This window comes from Thalassophryne amazonica, chromosome 7 (assembly GCF_902500255.1).
Source record: "Thalassophryne amazonica chromosome 7, fThaAma1.1, whole genome shotgun sequence".
NCBI classification, from domain to species: Eukaryota; Metazoa; Chordata; class Actinopteri; order Batrachoidiformes; family Batrachoididae; genus Thalassophryne; species Thalassophryne amazonica.
This window is the reverse complement of record NC_047109.1, coordinates 92,691,033-92,709,955: the sequence shown is the minus strand read 5'-3', so window position 1 is coordinate 92,709,955 and position 18,923 is coordinate 92,691,033. Positions and strand designations below refer to the sequence as shown.

The 18,923-nt window shown below is 39.3% G+C and overlaps 1 protein-coding gene across 2 annotated transcripts in view; it reads left to right on the top strand.

Moving 5' to 3' along the window:
• zmp:0000001114 (suppressor of tumorigenicity 14 protein) overlaps positions 1 to 18,923 on the top strand; it is a 69,142-nt gene that overhangs the window by 3,977 nt on the left and 46,242 nt on the right. Inside the window, exons 2-3 of one of the 2 annotated variants that reach the window (XM_034175070.1) lie at positions 9,238 to 9,385; positions 13,461 to 13,615. In XM_034175070.1, coding sequence (XP_034030961.1) covers positions 9,238 to 9,385; positions 13,461 to 13,615 — 303 coding nt within the window. Of the gene's footprint in view, positions 1 to 9,237; positions 9,386 to 13,454; positions 13,616 to 18,923 lie in introns of both variants that reach the window. The other variant, XM_034175069.1, reaches the window with a different exon arrangement.

Sequence of the window (18,923 nt, the reverse complement as noted above, 5' to 3'; positions counted from 1 at the left end):
GATTTTGTATTGCACGTTTTTGTCTTTAATTTGGTTGAAATGCTCCCAAACCTTTGAGCTCTGACAGCTAGCCATGATATTGTTTAGGGCATAACTTTTCCGGTGACATCACAGCTGACCCCGATTACCACTACTGTGCATGTGCATCAAGGACAGAAATGCAGCGTAAATTACAAAGGTAGCTTTGTGAGGAAAAACAAATCTTAAAAAATATTAAATTAGTCACCGTAATAGTCGACATAATCGTGACGAGTCGACTAATCGTGGCAACCCTACTGGCTAGGATTAGAAGCTGTGTTAAAGTAGTTGAGTAATCTACATATTAATAGCAAATACATGTACAAGTATATAGCCTCATAATCACATGATATATATTGACCAATGAGAGAGACGTTACATACGAATAGAATTTAACTATGAATACGGCTATGTATGGATTGCCACTGCCAAAAAAGAACACCTAGATGAATTTATTATACAGTCCTGGACCCTCAGTATCAAATTGTTCATCGTAAAAGTTCTAAATGCAGTCATATGGGGGGAAAAAAAAAAAATCAGCATTTGTGTAAAAAAACAAAACAAAAAACAAACAAATCTGTATTTATCATACAGGTGGAAGCTGTTTGTACACGTGTCAGCTGATGATTCCAGTCATTCCATTGCTACATAAGCATCCTCCAGTGATACCTTATACCAATGACATCTAATTGTTGCCTTAAATTACTGGTTAAAATCAAAGTAACTAGAGCACCGCACTGTCTGTCTGGCTCTCTCTCTCTCTTACACACACTCCTCTTCAACTGTTGATCCAAGATCAGGTCCTGGGGGTTGGATCCTATCCCAGCAGTCATAGAGTGTGAGGTTGGGTACACCCTGGACAGGATATCAGTCTGTCGCAGGGCCACATATAAGCAAACAAACTCATTCGCACACACACCTACGGACAATTTAATGTTTCCAGTCCACCTAACTTGCATGTCTTTCGATGTGAGAGGAAGCCGGTGCATCCGGAGGGAACCCACGCAAACACGGGGAGAACATGCAAACTCCACGCAGAGAAGCCACAGGTGGGAATCGATCCCATCACTTTCTCGTTGTGAGGCAACAGTGCTAACCACTAAGACACCGTTCATGTTCTTGAATCAAAGTTTTTGTTGTTATTGTGTTGTCAGGGCTTTTTGTCCCAACTTTTTTTGGTTTCTGAATTCTATTTCAGAGCATTTTCACATAACATTGGTTATCTCTGCTATGCACAGTTTGTCATTGCTTTTTGGCACTTGGTTTCTGACTGATAACTGGAAGACAGACAAACAGGCATAAAATTGGAACCTCCATCCATTTTTGGTGCTAATAAGAACACCTCAAAAATCTCAAATTAAAGAGTTGATAATATACAAAATAGGTGTGACTTGTACTGCAGTGCAATTTATACTCCAGAAAATACAGTACTTAGGAAGTGGGGATGGCCCAGTTGTCTGTCGGGATGGTTTCTGATTGAGACCCATAGCGGTTTCACAGTGTGGCGGACACAGGAAAGCACAGCGCCAGTGTGAGTACCCAGACCTGGCTGATATATTATGTTAAAAAAATAATTTGTCAAATTGCATTTCTGCATGTTTCGATATTTAGGCATAAATATCACAACATATACAATGCATTGCAGTTCATAGGTATTCATAGGTTGCGCCAAAGTATGTGTGTTTTAACAATGTGGCTCGTGATATATATATATATATATATATATATTTATTTGCGCTGCTTGAGCAGTCATTTTTCTTTTGACTTCAAGATGGCATAAGACAGTCAGTGAAGTCATGTTGTTGCTTTTGAAGACTGAAACCTAACAAACCTGATGACTGTTGTTTAGGCCCCAGGTTTTTTTTAGGTTCTTGTAGTCTTCTGCTCCTCAACACAGTGTGTTAATGTTTGACTTATTGAGCATTGCAGCTTTACTTCCACGTGAAAATATTAGTCTAGAGTTACATAGTCTGTACAGTTGGAGGCAATGTTGAAAACATTTCAACCTTTCACACGACCTAGTGTAAATGAAACACATAATTTCTCTTCTAAGTACTGCATTATTTTGGTTTACCTGCAGGAGATTAGTAGTACAGTAACCTGTGATAGGTTTAGAAATGTTGGAAGGAGCTCAGGGGAATAGCTCAGTGTATCAACCATGTGAAACGTTAGTCTGATTAATAATTACTCCACCAACCAGTGAAAAGGGTAGGAGCTGTGGTCTCCTGTGTCTCATTTGTAGTTTTGCTTACACCTAAAATATTTCAAATTAAAGTGCACAGATGGACACATCAAAAAAGAACTGACTAATTTTAATGATGATCTGGATCTTACTCAAACATAAAAAAAAATAGGTTTTGAAGTTGAAAGATCTCAATGCGCCACTGACTGTCCAGCTTAATTTTCATTGGTTACAGTCTGTGATGGGAGGAGTTCCAGAAAATTGCAAAAAATTTTGGTGGCCAGTTGAGGGTGCTGATAATAGGAGACACTGCGAAATGCTGATTTTTTTTTTTTTGCGCAAGTTGCGCTTATTTTTGAGGCATTTCTGGACTGCAGCCTCAACATCCCAAGATAGTTTATGCGTGATGTGAACCCATTAACAAGCCCAATGCTATTCCACTTGGAATTAATGTGGGATAATGAAGGTGCAAGAGTATAGGTGGTACTCAAGTTGGTCAAAATGTCAAATTCGGTGTTTTGGGGGGTTGCATATTTCCATGTGACATCATCGCGTTTGATATTTCCATGTGACATCATCGCGTTTGAATTAAATCTTTTTTTTTTTTTTTTTTTTTAGTCATGCAGCCCTGTATGTCTACTAACTGTCACATAAAGATTATTTTCAAGCTGGTTCTGCATTTTGTGGGAGTGTATTGGATTGTGATTGATAACACCTTTGTAAAAAATGAACACCTTGAGTAAATGATTATCAAAGATCCAGGCTTTCATTTACGTCCTGGACCTGGCCATCAGAAGTGAATTTGCATGTATACTTTATACTTAAACTTTATAGAGTCATCGTATTTATCTTGACGGTGACATTCATGTCTCTGGGCCCTCTGCCTTTGAGATCAACACACACTTGGGATGAGTTTATGGAGTCATTATGTCACTGAACAGAGGTCCAGTAGCTTTCTTGGTTACAAAGGTACCTTTGTAAGACAATGATGGGCCAAGTCTTTAGGGTTCTGGTGCTATGTTTCTTGCTGTACAAGACCTGTATGCTAACCAGTGGAGTAAAGTGACAGCTGGTTGTCTTTTGTACCTTGGGTACTGTTGGAATGGTATTGTGTAAAATTAACAATTATGTGGAGAGGCTAAGATGAAATGGCACCAGTGCATGCTTCCAGACCTGACCTGAGTCTCTATCCTTCTGTGATTTTCAAGCTGGTTGGATGCTTTGACATTGGCTTAAGAACTGATCCCACCAGCAACCCCGTGGGTCAGTTTAGTCAGGCTGGGTTGTTCCACTGCCAACAGTCTGGAAGCTTCTACCTCCGCTCTGAGAAGGGTCTATATTAATGTTGCCATGAAAGTAAGCCTGCTCGGTGTAGCCCATAGGTGTCAAACTGATCCCAGAAAGGGCCAAGAGGGTGTAGGTTTTCTTTGTAACCACCAACTCCAGCAGGTGATTTCACTGATGAACATCACTTTGAGCAGATGGGAAGAGTTCATCAGTGAATCAGTTTGACACCTATGGTGTAGCCGGTTTATCCGATACACGGTATAATTTCGGCCGATGGTAGAGATTTGGGTGTTCTGAGGTAAGGTGACTGACTCTCACTGTTCATGTATGGTTGTGAGACGCCTGTTTTGTCACAGATATTTGCAAAGCTGTTGTTTTATTTTACGCACTGGGGGAAGGCGGAGGCTCTGTCTCGACCTGAATCAAACATTTGTGAAAGCGCCACGTTAAATAACGATAGGGTTTAAAAAAAAAAGTAGAAAGACAAAATAAGCCAGGTAACGTCAGTTTACCCAACCTAACTTCAAATACAAGTAAATTAAGTATTTTTTATAAAAATGTTTTGGTGGATTTGTGTTGTTTTGTAAATGAGGTAAATGAGGATGTGACCGCCCTGAAAGAGCTTCATATTTTCAGAGCGGGTGTGCCATCTAGTGTTCAATAGATGAAACTTCAGCCACTGACCATAAATTTATTTAACTCTTTCACCAAAACATCAAATCTAGACTTGCATCTTAGATGTACCTCCTGGCAAATTGTACCAGTCGTTTTGAGATCTGCTCAATAAATGTTTTCAAAATGACATATGTTTTTATTTTTTTGTTGTAATTTTTATTTATTTATTTTGATCAATTTACCTTTGCATAATTTTTACACTTAAGTTTATATCACGATATATACCATTACCGTGAAGGGATTCAATTTATACCGCGATATGAATTTTGAGATGAGATATACTTTATTGATCTCACAGTGGAGAAATTATGTTTACACTCCAGTTACCTCAGACAGTAATTAGTCCACAATTATTACTTGTTTACTGCAATAATGGCACACATCAGAATTAAATACAGCACATACACATTTGACATTGTTTATGTGCACTAAATTTGAAGAAGTCCGTTATCCGAATTGAGGCAAGTGGGTGAAGGTCTTGCAGCAATCCTGAGTTGCACCACCGTCAGCTTGGGGGGAGGAACAGGGACCAGCTGCAGATAAAACCGCGCCACCTCTGCAGAAGGGAAGGGATGACGTGAGCAGAAGCTGAAGTGGGGGGAGTGTGATGGGGTAGGAGCGGGGTGGGGAGAGGGAGTGGCGTATCCTTCAGTCCTGTGAAACAGTTTGTTTTTGTGAGTTGAGAAAAGAAACAGCCAAATGTTCACCAGACCGAAGACATTCCTCTGGAGGAAAACAGCAGGGCAATTTGTCCTTCAGGCTGATAAGCCTGCCGTGTTGTGATTTGAGCAGTGAAAAACACTTTTTACAGCTTCACTTGAACAACCAAATCCCAATTATGAATATTTCCAATTATGATTTAAGAATATTCCCAGGCCTTTTTCGGTCATACCGTGCAGCACTGACCAGTAGTATAGTATAATGGTGATTGGTACCAGGCATCCAAAAAGTGAAAAATACTGTATTAATTGTAGGTAATATTGCCCACTTCAACTGTAGGTGTCTCTAAAGTTCCTTGTGTTTAGGTGGGAAATGCAGTTTACAAGAATTGAATTTGTATTTAAGTTACATATACAGTTTATTCAGACTGTATGCAGAGGTTTTGTTTTGGTTGCACCTCTGAATTAGATAAAAACTCTGGGTTTGAATTGATGTAATAAATCATGATAGTAAGGGACTGAAATAATGTGTAGAATTTAACATTACTTCTTGGCTTGCCGGAGAGTCATTTTTCTGAACCACACCTCTCTGTGTAATCAGATTGTTTACCTGCCAAACTGGTTTGATCAGGTAAACCACTTCAGTGTGTCGACAGGATTTAAACTCACTGCTTAGAATTTGAGTGCAGAAAAACCTGAGGTCTGTTTTCAGCCCAGCATTTTCTTGTCACATATTTATGTACCTTGAATGCCGTTTATACTGCATCGTTTTCACAGTGGATGAAATCCACTGAGCTCGCATTAGAAAAGGAAACGTAATAGTACTCATAGTTCAAAAGGGGTTGCCATTTATTTTTGGTGTGAAGAATGGGCTATGATGAAAAGCGTGGAATGGTTTTATTAGGCTGCGATTAGGTTGAGTGATGGAGAGAGACCCTGGAGCACTTGCTGACCCCATCCCTAATGATTTCACTCATTGTAGCTCGTGATTGCTGTTAGAGATTCCAATTAGAAAGCATGTGTGGAAACCAGAGCCGGTAAGAATAGGCCTTAATTGCCGTGAGTTATCATCTCGACTAATGCAATTGAGCCCCCATCTTAAGGGGCAGCACATCTGACAAATTGATTTAATACCAAAGTGATTCTCCATCCCTAATGGAACTCGGGCTTCTTCACTTATGGGGGTCCAGGCGTTGAATTCATTGTGTGTTTGTTACTCACCAGCCTGTAATGTTTTTCTAAATCCATCCACTTGTGACAACATAACAGATGTAGTGCAGCATATAACTCTGACCAGAAACCCCAAGGTTCACAAAAGATCCTACAGTGTGTTTAAGTTTAGAGCCGGTTTTGCTAGTTTCTTCATAATATGTAGGAAGCTTGTTAGAGCTTGTTACCTGTAGAAGTCAACTAACTGTTTTTAACCTTTTCCTTGAGTTAGGCAAATATAACTGGGTCTATATTCTATATATTTGTAGCTCAAACAAATACTTGTTCTAATTGACCTTAAAGTAACCTGGAGTATACGCTCACCGGCCACTTTATTAGGTACACCTGTTCAATTGCTTGTTAACACAAATAGCTAATCAGCCAATCACATGGCAGTAGTTCAATGCATTTGAGCATCTACATGTGGTAAAGCCGACTTTCTGAAGTTCAAACCAAGCATCAGAATGGGGAAGAAAAGGGATTTAAGTGACTTTGAACATGGCATGGTTGGGTTTACAGAGAATGGTCCAAAAAAGAGAAGATATCCAGTGTAGTGAGCGGCAGTTGTGGGGACAAAAAATGCATTGGGCAGACTGATTGAATGAGTGACTGTGTGACGCTATCATGCCCGAAAATTGCATAACCTCTTTCCTGACGGAAGAGGTGCAGGGTGGGTGCCATCAGCCTTGCTTTTGCACTGACTGGAAAAATGTAACGCGAGTCACGATGATTCAAGTCCTCTAGAATATTTAGGTAGAAGTATTTTCTTTTCCTTCTTAATATAAGAGCCTAATGTGTTACTAATGCATTACTAATCTTCCTTTGTTCCAGTCATTTACAGTTGGAGACGTTTTAAAAATGTTAAAGTTTCTCACCATTTCTTTTTTGTGTAACGTGAGTCACGCTGTAATTAGAAGTCATTAAAAGGCCAATTAAACATTTCTTACTTTTTGTCGTTCACACCGTGCGTCAACTGGCACATGCATGCAAAAAATGGTGTCTAAAAATGTTTGTGTGGGAGGTGCACAAAAAATAACTTGGTGACCGAATGAGTCACATGGAAATGTTCTTGATGGTGGTCTGGCTGCTGCCAGTGATCCATTGAGCCGACGTAACCACCTGCCGTAGTGCTCTTCTGTGTGTAGCTCAGCAGCTGTTGTACAGGACGGAGGGTCACAGACCAGCCCACTTCAGCCTCCTCAAGAAATGGAGGCATTGGTCTTCTTAACAAGACAGGCTGTGTTGTAACACCAAGTAAGTTCATTTGTAATATGCCTCTCTAGATATTTGAAGTGGCAGACAACTTCAAATTCTGTTCCATCAGCATTGAGGGGAAGCAGGGTGAGAGTGCCAGTCTGCCGAAAATCCTCATTAATTTTCTATACCCGTGTATTACAGTTAAGGGTCACTGGGGGAGCTGGAGCCTATCCCAGTGGTCATAGGGTGAGAGGCAGGGTACATCCTGTACAGGATGGCAGCCCATCACAAAAATCCACAGTCATTTACTTTATTTATTTCTTTTTCATGTTGATGTTAATGCTGTTATTCTTGAACCAAGCCTAGAGTTTAGTCACCTCCATTCTGTGTGATGACTTGTCATACAGCTGTGTCATCTCTGAATGTCACAATGTCATTGTTTGGAAAGTGAGATGTACAGTCATAGTACGCAGCAGGGGGCTTAGGACGCATCCCTGAGGGGAGCCAGTGTTGAGGGTGATGGTTGAAGATGCGATGCTGTGGATTCTCACAGTTTGTTAGGAACTCCAAGATCTAGTTATACAGTGCTGAGTTTAGGCCAAGTAGTGACAGCTGGTTTATCAGCGTTTGGGGTGATGGCATTAAAGCCAGAGGTGAAATCAAGGAAGATTAACCTCCATATATATGAGTATCAGAGCGTGTATATAGGTCTTATGTTTGTGGTACATTGGTGGACGTGTGCATTCTACAGAGTGTCTGTCTAATTTTATATTGTCATTGTTCAGAGGTTTTAAAATGTTGGCATTTAAGTTTTAAAGCTGTACACTGCAATCATGTTGCCAGAAACATAAGCTTTCAGTCAAACAACCTTCATCAAGGCATTGCCCATAACAAACAAAAGCAAGTTTATCTTATTTGACCTAGAAATCAATCTGTGTATTCAACAAGGGTTACTTGTATAAGGTTACTTGTATTCAGTTGGAAGTTGTAGTTAAACATATTTGTAGTTGCAGTTATAATTGTAGTTGTAACTACAAATATGTAGTTGCACATTATCTACAAATATAAATGGAACACTTTTTGTCAGCTCTGAAAACGTGAAGTGGCATATAAGCATGACTTTCAACGTGTGCTCACTTGTTTTGCCAACACTTTAGAATAAAGGTACATTATTTGAGATTAATTAATCCAGTAATAACCATTAACTAACAGTTTTGTGTTTCACCTACAGTGTTATAGGCTTGGCGGGCCACCAGGCCAACGAGAAGCCCAGCTAGGCCAGAAATATTTGTTCATAATCTCAACAAAAAAATAATGCTGATGAAATAAAGAACAATACTGTTAAATATCTATTCATTTGGATATTAATAATTAGAGTGCACCTTCAGTGCTGTGATTCTGGGTTTCTCTCACATAAAATCACAACTCTTGTTGGGAGGTGATTTGACAGTGGTCAGTTGACAGCAATGTGATGTTAAAAACTCCCATTACACAACCTGTTGTGTGCATCAATTAAAGTATCAACAGGCCTGAAGAGAATTTAGAGGAAAAACTTCATTTAATTAGCTAAAATGTTTTATTAATCACTTATTAATGGTGTTCATTGATAACATTAATAATGATTAGTTATTCCAATAATAATAATTGACAGTTAATTATGTCAGTTATGTGTTAACCTTTCTTATCCTTTTAATGTTATGTTTTTCAATAGAATGTAGTAGATATCAATATGCTCTACCACACGTTTGAGTTACCCATTAAAGGGTTACTAATCATGTAATAATGGTGTTCAACATCTTTATGAATTATAAATGTGTAAATTCTTACCTTTGTTAAAATGAACAAATGACTGCCAGTTAATTCCTGATAGACTATTTAGTTTATGCTTATTACTGCATTAATTATATATATTTTTTTCACAGATTTTTTTTTTTTTTTTTTTTTTTTTTTTTTTTGTGTGTGTCATTTACGTAAATGTTTAAGTCAAATTTTCTATTGTTTCCACATCAGGGTCCAAATGGCCAGCATGAGCGTATTGACTTCTTAACCAATACAGAGAAGAAGCCATCCAAGAGAAAGACAGCCATCTTGATCGGGGTTCTCGCAGGGGTTCTAGTCCTGGCAGCTATTGCAGCTTTTCTCATTTGGTTTTTTGCCTGTGAGTATAATTTAAGTTTTGTTTTGTTTTATTTCTGTATTGTACAATGTATTTTGGTGAAATGTTTTTTTTTCAAGACATCAATAAGACTTTTGGATTCTACTGAGCAGAAGGTTTTTGACCGTGGTTCCCAAGGACCCCTAAGGTTGTTACCAATGGTAAATGTGCTGTGTTGGGAGTCCCTGAGGGTTTATGCCCCGCAACATTACAGAGTATAAATTAATTTAAGTTATGAGCGAGACGTAGCAGCAGTGAGTGAGCAAATGAGAATGTTTATATAACTAACACAATTTTCTGTTGAAATACAACAGCTTTGATAAGCGCCAATCTGCAAACTTAAAAGTTAATAAATGGTAAATGGACTACATGTATAAATAGCACTTTTCCATGTGAATCAAAAGCTCAAAGTGCTTTATAATGATGCCTCACAGTCATCTATTCACACCCATACTCCCACACCGATGTCAGTGCTGCCATACAAACTGTTCAGCTGCACATTGGGAGCAACTGGGGGATTAAGGATCTTGACCAAAGGCCGTTAGTGATTGCCCAGTCTGGCGAGGGTTTGAACCAAGGACCCTCTGGTTGCAACCCCACTGCTTAACCATTAGACCATCACCTACCCAGGTGAATCACCTCCCGAATGAAACTGACTGAAAAGTTGTACTTCAATTTATCCCAGACACAGTCACAGAAATCTGTAACTCTTTCAGACTTCCCTGGGAGTCTTGGTGGCTTCCCTCACTTGCCGTGTTCTTGTATGGTCACTCAGCTTTTGAGAGTTGCCTACTCCAGACAGATTTACCATACAGTACCTTACTGTTTGTATTTCTTAATGATTGATGTAAATGAAGTCAAGACAAATTCAATGACTTGGAAGTGTTCAACACTCCATCTCCTGACTTGCTGAAAGATAAGTGGCTATAAAAGTGATTACCCAAAATGGTCATTGTACTTAGTTTTTCCCATTACTTATGGCCTTAAATTCTTAAATGGTTAATGTGATGTTTTTGTTAACCCATAAACTGTATGCTGGACACCTCTGCGTGGCATCACCCTTAGGTTTTCTATAGAGACCTGGAAGAGACTATATGAAGCACATATCTTGGCCATGTTGACAGCATTGACTCTGACTATATCACGACAAATCCATAAATGGAGTATGGGTGGCTCAGCATGTGACACAAGAATCTTAAACACACCTTTGTATTTGAATCTGAACAAGCTAAGCTAGCAGGCTGACCTCGATTCAGGTGTTTATTAAATCATATTTTTGCCAACTGCACGGCTGTTCTCATAACGGTTTGCTTTGGTGTAGGCATTCAAATTTATGAATGGCTTATTTTCTCTGTAATCATGGATTAAGGGGACCTAATGACTCAAGCTAGGTGCTAAATGTGCTAACGGCGCAGAGAATTTGACTCAGTGCACATATTACAGCAGGGATGTCTTAGATGACTTTCATTTAAATAGCACCAAATCACAACAAAAGTGCCTCAAACCCCTAGAGCAAGCACACAGGCAACAGTGGTAAGGAAAAACTCCCTCTGATGATTTGAGGAAGAAACCTCAAGCAGACCAGACTCAAAGGGGTGACCCTCTGCTTGGGGCATGCTACCAACAGAAATTACAAAACAATTCACAAAACGAATATACAGGAAATGTTACCAGTGCACAGGACAGGAAGGTTTCAGGAACAGATACCACACCCATCTCTGGATGGAGCCGCACCTCAAACAGAGAGAACAAAAAACAGAATTGGGCATCAGAAAGACCCCAAATACAGTACAATTTGTCAGCATTAAGCAACAAGAAAAACAAAAGAAATACGAAGTTGATCGCTGGCCACTAGCCCTAAGCTTCACTAAAACATCCAGAATTTAGATAAAGTTGAGGCAGCGGCACGCTCTGTTTCCTAATAAAATGAATTTAAAAGAGTAAAAAGCATAGCAACATACTATATCAGTATGGTAGCCATACGAAAGGGAAAATAAGTGCGTCTTAAGTCTGGACTTGAAAGTCTCTACAGAATCTGACTTTTATTGACGCAGGGAGATCTCTCCACAGAACAGGGGCACGATAAGAGAAAGCTCTGTGACCCGCAAAATCAAATCATTTATTCATTTATATACAGCCAAATCACGACAGTTCGCCTCAAGGCACTTCACACACATCATTTAAAAGGCAGAACAAAATTAAATAAAGATTAAAAACATAAGTAAAAGGAATAAAAGAAAACAGTCATATAAAATGCGAATGATAAAACAGGGAAAAAAAAACTGTCTTCAATCTAGCCTTAAGTCTCCACAGAGTCTGACTGTAGGATCTGCACAGGTAGATCATTCCACAGAGCTGGCGCACTGGGGAAAAGGCTCTCTAACCCGAAGACTTTTTATTTACCATAGGGACACAAAGTGGTCCTGCTCCCTGAAAACGCAAAGCCCAGGCCGGTACGTAAGGTTTAATTAGGTCAGCTAGGTAGGGAGGTGCCAGTCCGTGAACAGTTTTATAGGCTACTAGCAGTACCTTAAAATCTGATCTCACAGGGACAGGAAGCCAATGAAGAGATGCCAGAGTGGGTGTAATGTGGTCAAAGTTTCTGCTTTGTGTCAAAAATATGGCAGCAGCATTTTGAACCAACTGGAGAGCCCTAACGCTGGACTGCAGCAAACCAGAAAACCAAACATTGCAGTAGTCCAATCTAGAAGAGACAAATGCATGAATCAGGGTCTCAGCATCAGACATAGACAGGATGGAATAAATCTTCACTATATTTCGCAGGTGGAAGAAAGCAGTCCTCCTGATATTTCTAATGTGGAGGTCAAAGAACGTTGGATCAAAAATTACCCCAAGGTTCCTCACTTTCAGTGTGATGTATGACACACGAACATAGGCCACTCACTGGACCAAGAACCATCATCTCAGTCTTATCAGAGTTTAAAAGTAGGAAGTTGCTAGACATACAGCTTTTCACTGACGCAAGGCAATCTTCTAAGGATTTTATGTGGATGAGATTACCAGCAGTTATCGGCATGTATAACTGAGTATGATCAGCATAGCAGTGAAAGGTAATCCCAAAACGCCGCAGTATGTGCCCAAGGGGTGCTATATAAAGGGAGAAAAGCAGGGGGCCTAAGATGGATCCCTGTGGAACCCCAAATTTCATGTCACTAAGGTTAGAGGTAGTGTTATTGTACAAAACGCAGTGAACACAACTGGTCAGGTATGATGTCAACCATGCAAGGGCACTCCCAGTAATCCAAAAATGATTCTCAAGCCTATCGAGTAGAATGTGATGATCCACTGTATCAAAAGCAGCACTGGGATCTAACAGCACAAGAACCATAGTGGTGTCTGAATCCGTTGCAAGCAGAAGATCATTCACTACTTTCGTGAGAGCTGTCTCTGTGGAATGATATTTTCTAAAAGCAGACTGCAGTGGCTCAAAAAGATTATTCTCAGTCAGGTGGTCCACGAGCTGCTGTGAAACCGCCTTTTCCAGAATTTTAGAGCAAAATGATAGATTTGATATCGGCCTATAGTTTTTCAATACACTAGGGTCAAGATTAGATTTCTTAAGTAATGCTTTAATCACTGCAGATTTGAAACAAGTCGTATTATTCCTGGTGTTTGTCATAGAATGCTCAAAATGACAGACAGCTCTCCACAAGAGCTAGCGGCCGCATCGAAGGACCTCTGAGCTACTGATGCAATGAGAGGCAGAGATGCTTGGTTCAGCCGCTGTCACTCAAAGCAGCCATGCCCCTAATTATGCATAACGTTATGGTTTAAAGCATCTTAAACTAAGAAGTTAGAAAAAAAAATCACCACAGTTGTATCTGCCTATAGAGACCACACCCACTTTTTGTCTACACTACACATGCGCGTCTTGTTTTAGTTCGACTCCATTGTGGTGGCGTACAGAGACAGTAATACAAAAAAATAACTATGCCGGTGACTGCACCATGAATTGTTCATCTCTGGTGTGTAAGGGCTTTAAGACCTGTTACGTTTTTCATCATCACCACGTAACATGTTTTTGTATTTCTCACACTTTTTGTCCTTCAAGTTAAAGATGCTGATTCTGCCGATAAACTTAATATACACCCTCAACCCACTCCAGTGGTGTTCAGTGGACGTTTGAAGCTGTCTGGTGTAAATTATGACGCCAAACTGGAGGACACCAACAGCAGTGAGTTCCAGGTGCTGGCTGACAACTTGGAAGGAGTTGTAAGTTGTTTTTATTTTTTTCACCACACTTTTTTTTTTTTTTTTTAACCAACATACAGTCAGCTGTGTACGTGTTTCAGCAGTGCCACACCCACCAGCACCCCTCGTCTGGTGATTCATTAGATATAGTGTAACCAGTGGTGGGCCGTCAGGGCCAACAAGACCGTTTGTATTGTCAGTGAGGAAATGTATTTTAATTTATGTTACAAAAATTAGTCATTTATTATTGGCATCTATTCATAACAGTGAAATCACTGGGCTGAACAGCTTCCAAATCAGTTCATGTAGATGAGAGCTTGGTTTTGTTCAGTCAGATTGTCTCCTGCTGCCTCTGGGTAAAAAAAATCTCGAGGCCTTCAGCATTTCAAGCAATTCCCTCTGCTGGTAAAACACTTGGAGACAATGCTGTGGATTGTCATGTTCTTTAACCAATCAGATTTTTGAGTTTGCTGTGTTGAGGGTGTTCTTTGATACTATGTAGCCTTCTTAACTGGCTTGTAGCTACATCAGCAGTGTGTTTTTAATCAAAGAGCCATTTTTGTTGAATAAACTTTAATTTAAATTGAAATGAAAACATTTTAGCTAACAGGAATGAGGATAATGGAGCCTGTAAGTTCACATTCTTATTTGTCAGCGTCTATTTGTGAAGCAGGTACCTCAGTGGATTCTGATCTGGTCTGCCAATATGCAGACCTGTGTTCGAATCCTGTTCGTGCTGCCTGTCTGCGTTCTTGGATGAGACAGTTAATCTGCACCATCTCATTTCACACACCTGGAAATGGGTTCCAATGGGTCTTGGCTGAGGGAGTACCCTGTGTCAGTCCGCTGGGAGTCTTAAGGCACCTTGACATTTGCGTGAAGTGGATCTCCGCTCTGCCGTGCAGTTTGTCGTGCCAATGCGTCCCGCTTGACGCCACGCTATATAAAATAATCATTTCGTAGCCGATGACGCATTTGCTCTCAGAACTTGGCTGATGAAGCCATTCTCTCATCGCTTCCAGAATCACACAGAAATTATCTACAGCTGCAGGTTGTATCTTCCTTGTTGTGTGGTGGAGAATGCGCTTGGAATCTTGTCTCCAAGGTAATTATTTATCATGTGTATATTGTAATGGATTGGGGAAACCAGTTGCGTTTTCATTTCTTCTCATGAGTTTAGATAGTGTAGCTGGCACAGGCAAACCAGGCAGCCCCACGGGGCAGAATTTTTTTTTTTTTTTTTTTTTTTTTTTTTTTATGACACATGGGGGGCGGCACGAGCACAAAACAAAATCATCTGCGCCGCAAAGCGGTTTTCATATCACTGTGTGGGGAATTGGGGAATTGGCAAATTGGCGCTCCCTGCAGCTGCCCCTGCTTGCTGAGTAGGGAAAGGGGAGGGGAAAGGGGACAGAGAGCAGCGACATGACGAGCCATAAGAAAATGGTCACGTGACGTGGTGCATTCTTGGGGCTAAATTCGCATTCGGGCTTAAGCTATCTGTGTGTATATCAGATTGTTTATTTGCTGAAAATGCTGGGTTGTTGTGCATTGGATACATAAATAGACGTAGAAAGGGCTTCAGATCCCATCAGATGAAAAATTTGGGATAATAAAGTCAGCCATGTCGGATGGAAGCAGACTTCATCTTCAGAGCTTTGCGAGGTTGGTAAATTTAACTGATAAAAATAATTTTAGGGATGCACCGATCCCATATTCATTTACTCGTACTTGGAACCATAAAATGTCTGATATTTCATGACCCAATACCGCTTTACAGCAGCGTGATGTCAACCTCTCAATGTGGGGTTTTCACGCTCCGAAATTGCCGGACTATAAACCGCTACAGGTGTGTAATCCATTTGCGGAATGTCATTGGGGTGTTCAGAACCTCTGCTCGCTTCCACAAGCTGCAGTGTGGGCAAGAAGTTAAGACCCGCTGCTCCTCGTTAACGTTACCACAGACAACGGACCATTCTGTCTGAATGTTATGAACCACAAAGGAAAACTAAAATGATGTTTAAAATTGCTCTGTTTTGCCTCTGTGTGTCGCGGCGATGCCGCGCAACATTGTGTGTGCGTGCACACGCACACTGTGCTCAGCAGTATTACATGTTCCACCTTTTGGGGTGGGAGGTGGGGAATACGGTTTGTATTTGTGTATGTTACAAGTATGTATTTAATTAAAAATTAAAAAAATAGTGTGGAGAGTGAAAAAGTGTTTAGCTCAATGTCTCACATTGTAGATAAAAAAAAAAAAAAGAGCTGATAACACAGAGAGGCTTCTTTTCATCAAAATGAATCTGTCACTCACATTTTCAAAAAAGGCTTTTAGTTCTCACAGACAATAGTTACAGTGGTATGTAAAAGTTTCACCAAAATATCAGCTCTAGGCTTGAATCTCAGATGTACCTTCTGGTAAATTGTAGCTGAACTTTCAGGTCTTTTCAAGAAAATCCTCCTCTATACCACTTCACCATGAAGCTGTATAACCAGTGATGCAAAACATGCACTGTGCACAATTTCTCCAATCACAGCCACAGAAGCCTACAACTTCTTCTGGGTTGTCTAGGGTGTCTTGGTGACTTTCGTCACTCTTCTCCTTCAAGCACAGTCACTCAGTTTTTGAGAACTGTCTACTCCACACAGATTTACCATAGAGTACCATACTGTTTGTATTTCTTCATAATTGATGTAAATAAAGTCCAAGACATATTCAGTGACTTGGAAATGTTCATGTATTCATCCCCTGACTGATTATTAACAGATATTGTACAAAAGCGTTCCATAACTTGTGCAACCCATCATCCTGGCTTTTATATTTTTAATTAATTTATATTAAGTTGTAGAGGTTTTCTTTGAGTTTGAGTTTAAGGAAGATAATTTTAGAAATTTTTATATTGAGAAGCCTGATTTACTTTTTGTATTTGAAATGCCATAAACAAATTAAAATGTATGAAATACATTTACATACAAAAACCAAATACTTTTTCAAGTGTATGTATAGTGCACTGTGCAAGTGTTAATAATCAGCTCCAAAATGACAGTATTCTGTTTTGTTTTTGTTTTTTTTCTGATAATAGGTAGTACATGAATGAATGAATTTATTGAGCACACACAGACCCAAAATAACAGAGTGAACTCACTCCCCTTAACCAAAAAAGTAATCAATATTGTCATTTGGTATCTTAAATTTATCCATTTTGGAATCGTCACCGCTCCGCCTCTCCGCTCTGTTTCTCTCGCTCTCAGCTGACAGCACTGTTATTGACATCTGCGTAGCAGCATGTGCGGTCAGGGCATGGATTAATACATCAAATGTGAAACGGTTGAATATTTTGCCACTGTCAACACGATATTCTATGGTCTGAAATCTCACATGATTAACCAATCAGATTTGCGGAAAAAAATGTAATTGGATTAGAATACAAAATATAAATTAATCATTGAACTGAAATTTCAAAACACAAACATGCAAACAGCAGTGCACTGTGCGCAACCCCCCCCCCCCCCCAAAAAAAAACAATCTATAAACCTAATTCATCGCACCATAACAAGTAATTAAATGATTTTTGTAGAGCCTTTTAAATTCAATCAAGTTACCAAGTGATTTTATGTTATCTGGGCTCACATTCCAAATTTTAACACCTTTAACAGAAACACAATGACTTTTTACAATAGTTCAAATCTTTGACTTATGAAATATTAATGTTCCTTGCAAATTATAACTGGATTCCCTCATTTTGAACAGGTCCTGGACATGTTGTGGTAAGTTTGTTTGTTTATTTATTTTTACTTTAAACATGATTTGTATATCCGGTCCCAAAATTTTAAAATGTGTAAACAGGCAAACAATGGATTTCTAGGCTCATGATACAGTTTATTACTAATAATTCTTATGGCTTTCTTTTGTAGTAAAAATATTGAATTTGTATTTGTTTTGTAGGTGGTTCCCCAAACTTCAATACAATAGGTCATGTATGGTCATGTACAAATGATCCCCACTACAAAACACAGTTGTGTCATCAGCAAATAAAAAGTAACTCACAAACTTAGAAACCAAACATATGTCATTAATATATAAAAGAAACAACAAAGGCCCAAGGTCTGAGCCCTGGGGCACCCCACAAGTGCAATTCAAAAATTCAGAATTTATCCCACCAATATGAACACACTGATACCTATTGTGCAGATAACTTGCTATGCAGTCGTGAGCTAATCCTCTGATACCATACTTCTGTAATTCATCCAATAATAAGGTGTGATCTATGGTATCAAATGCTTTCTGTAAGTCGAAAAAAAAAAAACCGTATCTCCTACAGTATATTGCTTGTTTTCAGTTGCATTCATAATATGTTCCACAAAATCAATTACTGCCAATGAAGTAATATGATTTTTTGTAAACCGTATTGCTTCTCGTTTATTATGTGATGTTTGGATATGAAATCATTTAACCTCTTAATGAATATCTTTTCCAGAATTTTTGAAAATTGAGGTAGCAGTGAGATTGGCCTGTAGTTTGAAAAAAACATGTTTGTCACCAGATTTGAATAGTGGTATCACTTTAGCTATTTTCATTTTGGAAGGAAATCTCCCAGTCATTAATGACAAATTACAAATATAAGTTAAACGTTTATTGACATAATCAATAATATTTTTTACCAAAAACATATAAAAATTGTCAGTGGATTTTTTTTTTTCCCCTTTAGTTTATGAACTATGTAAATTATTTCATATTCATCAGTTTCTCTGATAAACATTGAATCTGAAAGGTTATTACTTGTTGCATTGTTATCTCAAGAACACATATTAGAAGGTACAATTGAGTTTGCTAAATTTTTCACTCAGTTTTCGCTACTCTCTGTATAAAGGGACTCTGTGTGGATGACAGTTCACCTCTGGGTTTCCCAAATGGAATGGACGGGGGGGGGGGGGGGGGGGGGTGTGTATGGATTTAGTGGGCTAAAGTGAGTTACACCTCGACTTTCTTCTAAATAATGCACCTCTCATTCATAATATTATAAACACTGGCCTATAATTCCTGCACGTTTTTCTGAATTGTGTGAAATGCCTAATAAAAAATACACGATTATGTGGTCACCCAAGTAAATTGGGTTAGTCTTCACTTCTGGTTGTAAGGGGTGATGGTTGGTGGTGGGTGGGGGGGAATCTGTTGATGAGTGCCAAATAAGCAGAGATGAACAGAAAAAGGTCAAAGCTCTCACGTGCCCAATTTAGAAAAAACGGAAAGAGGAGGAGAAACGAGTAAAGGATAAAGGTATATAATTGTGCTCTCTGTATGATATCCATGTCACAAATGAAGGGCCAA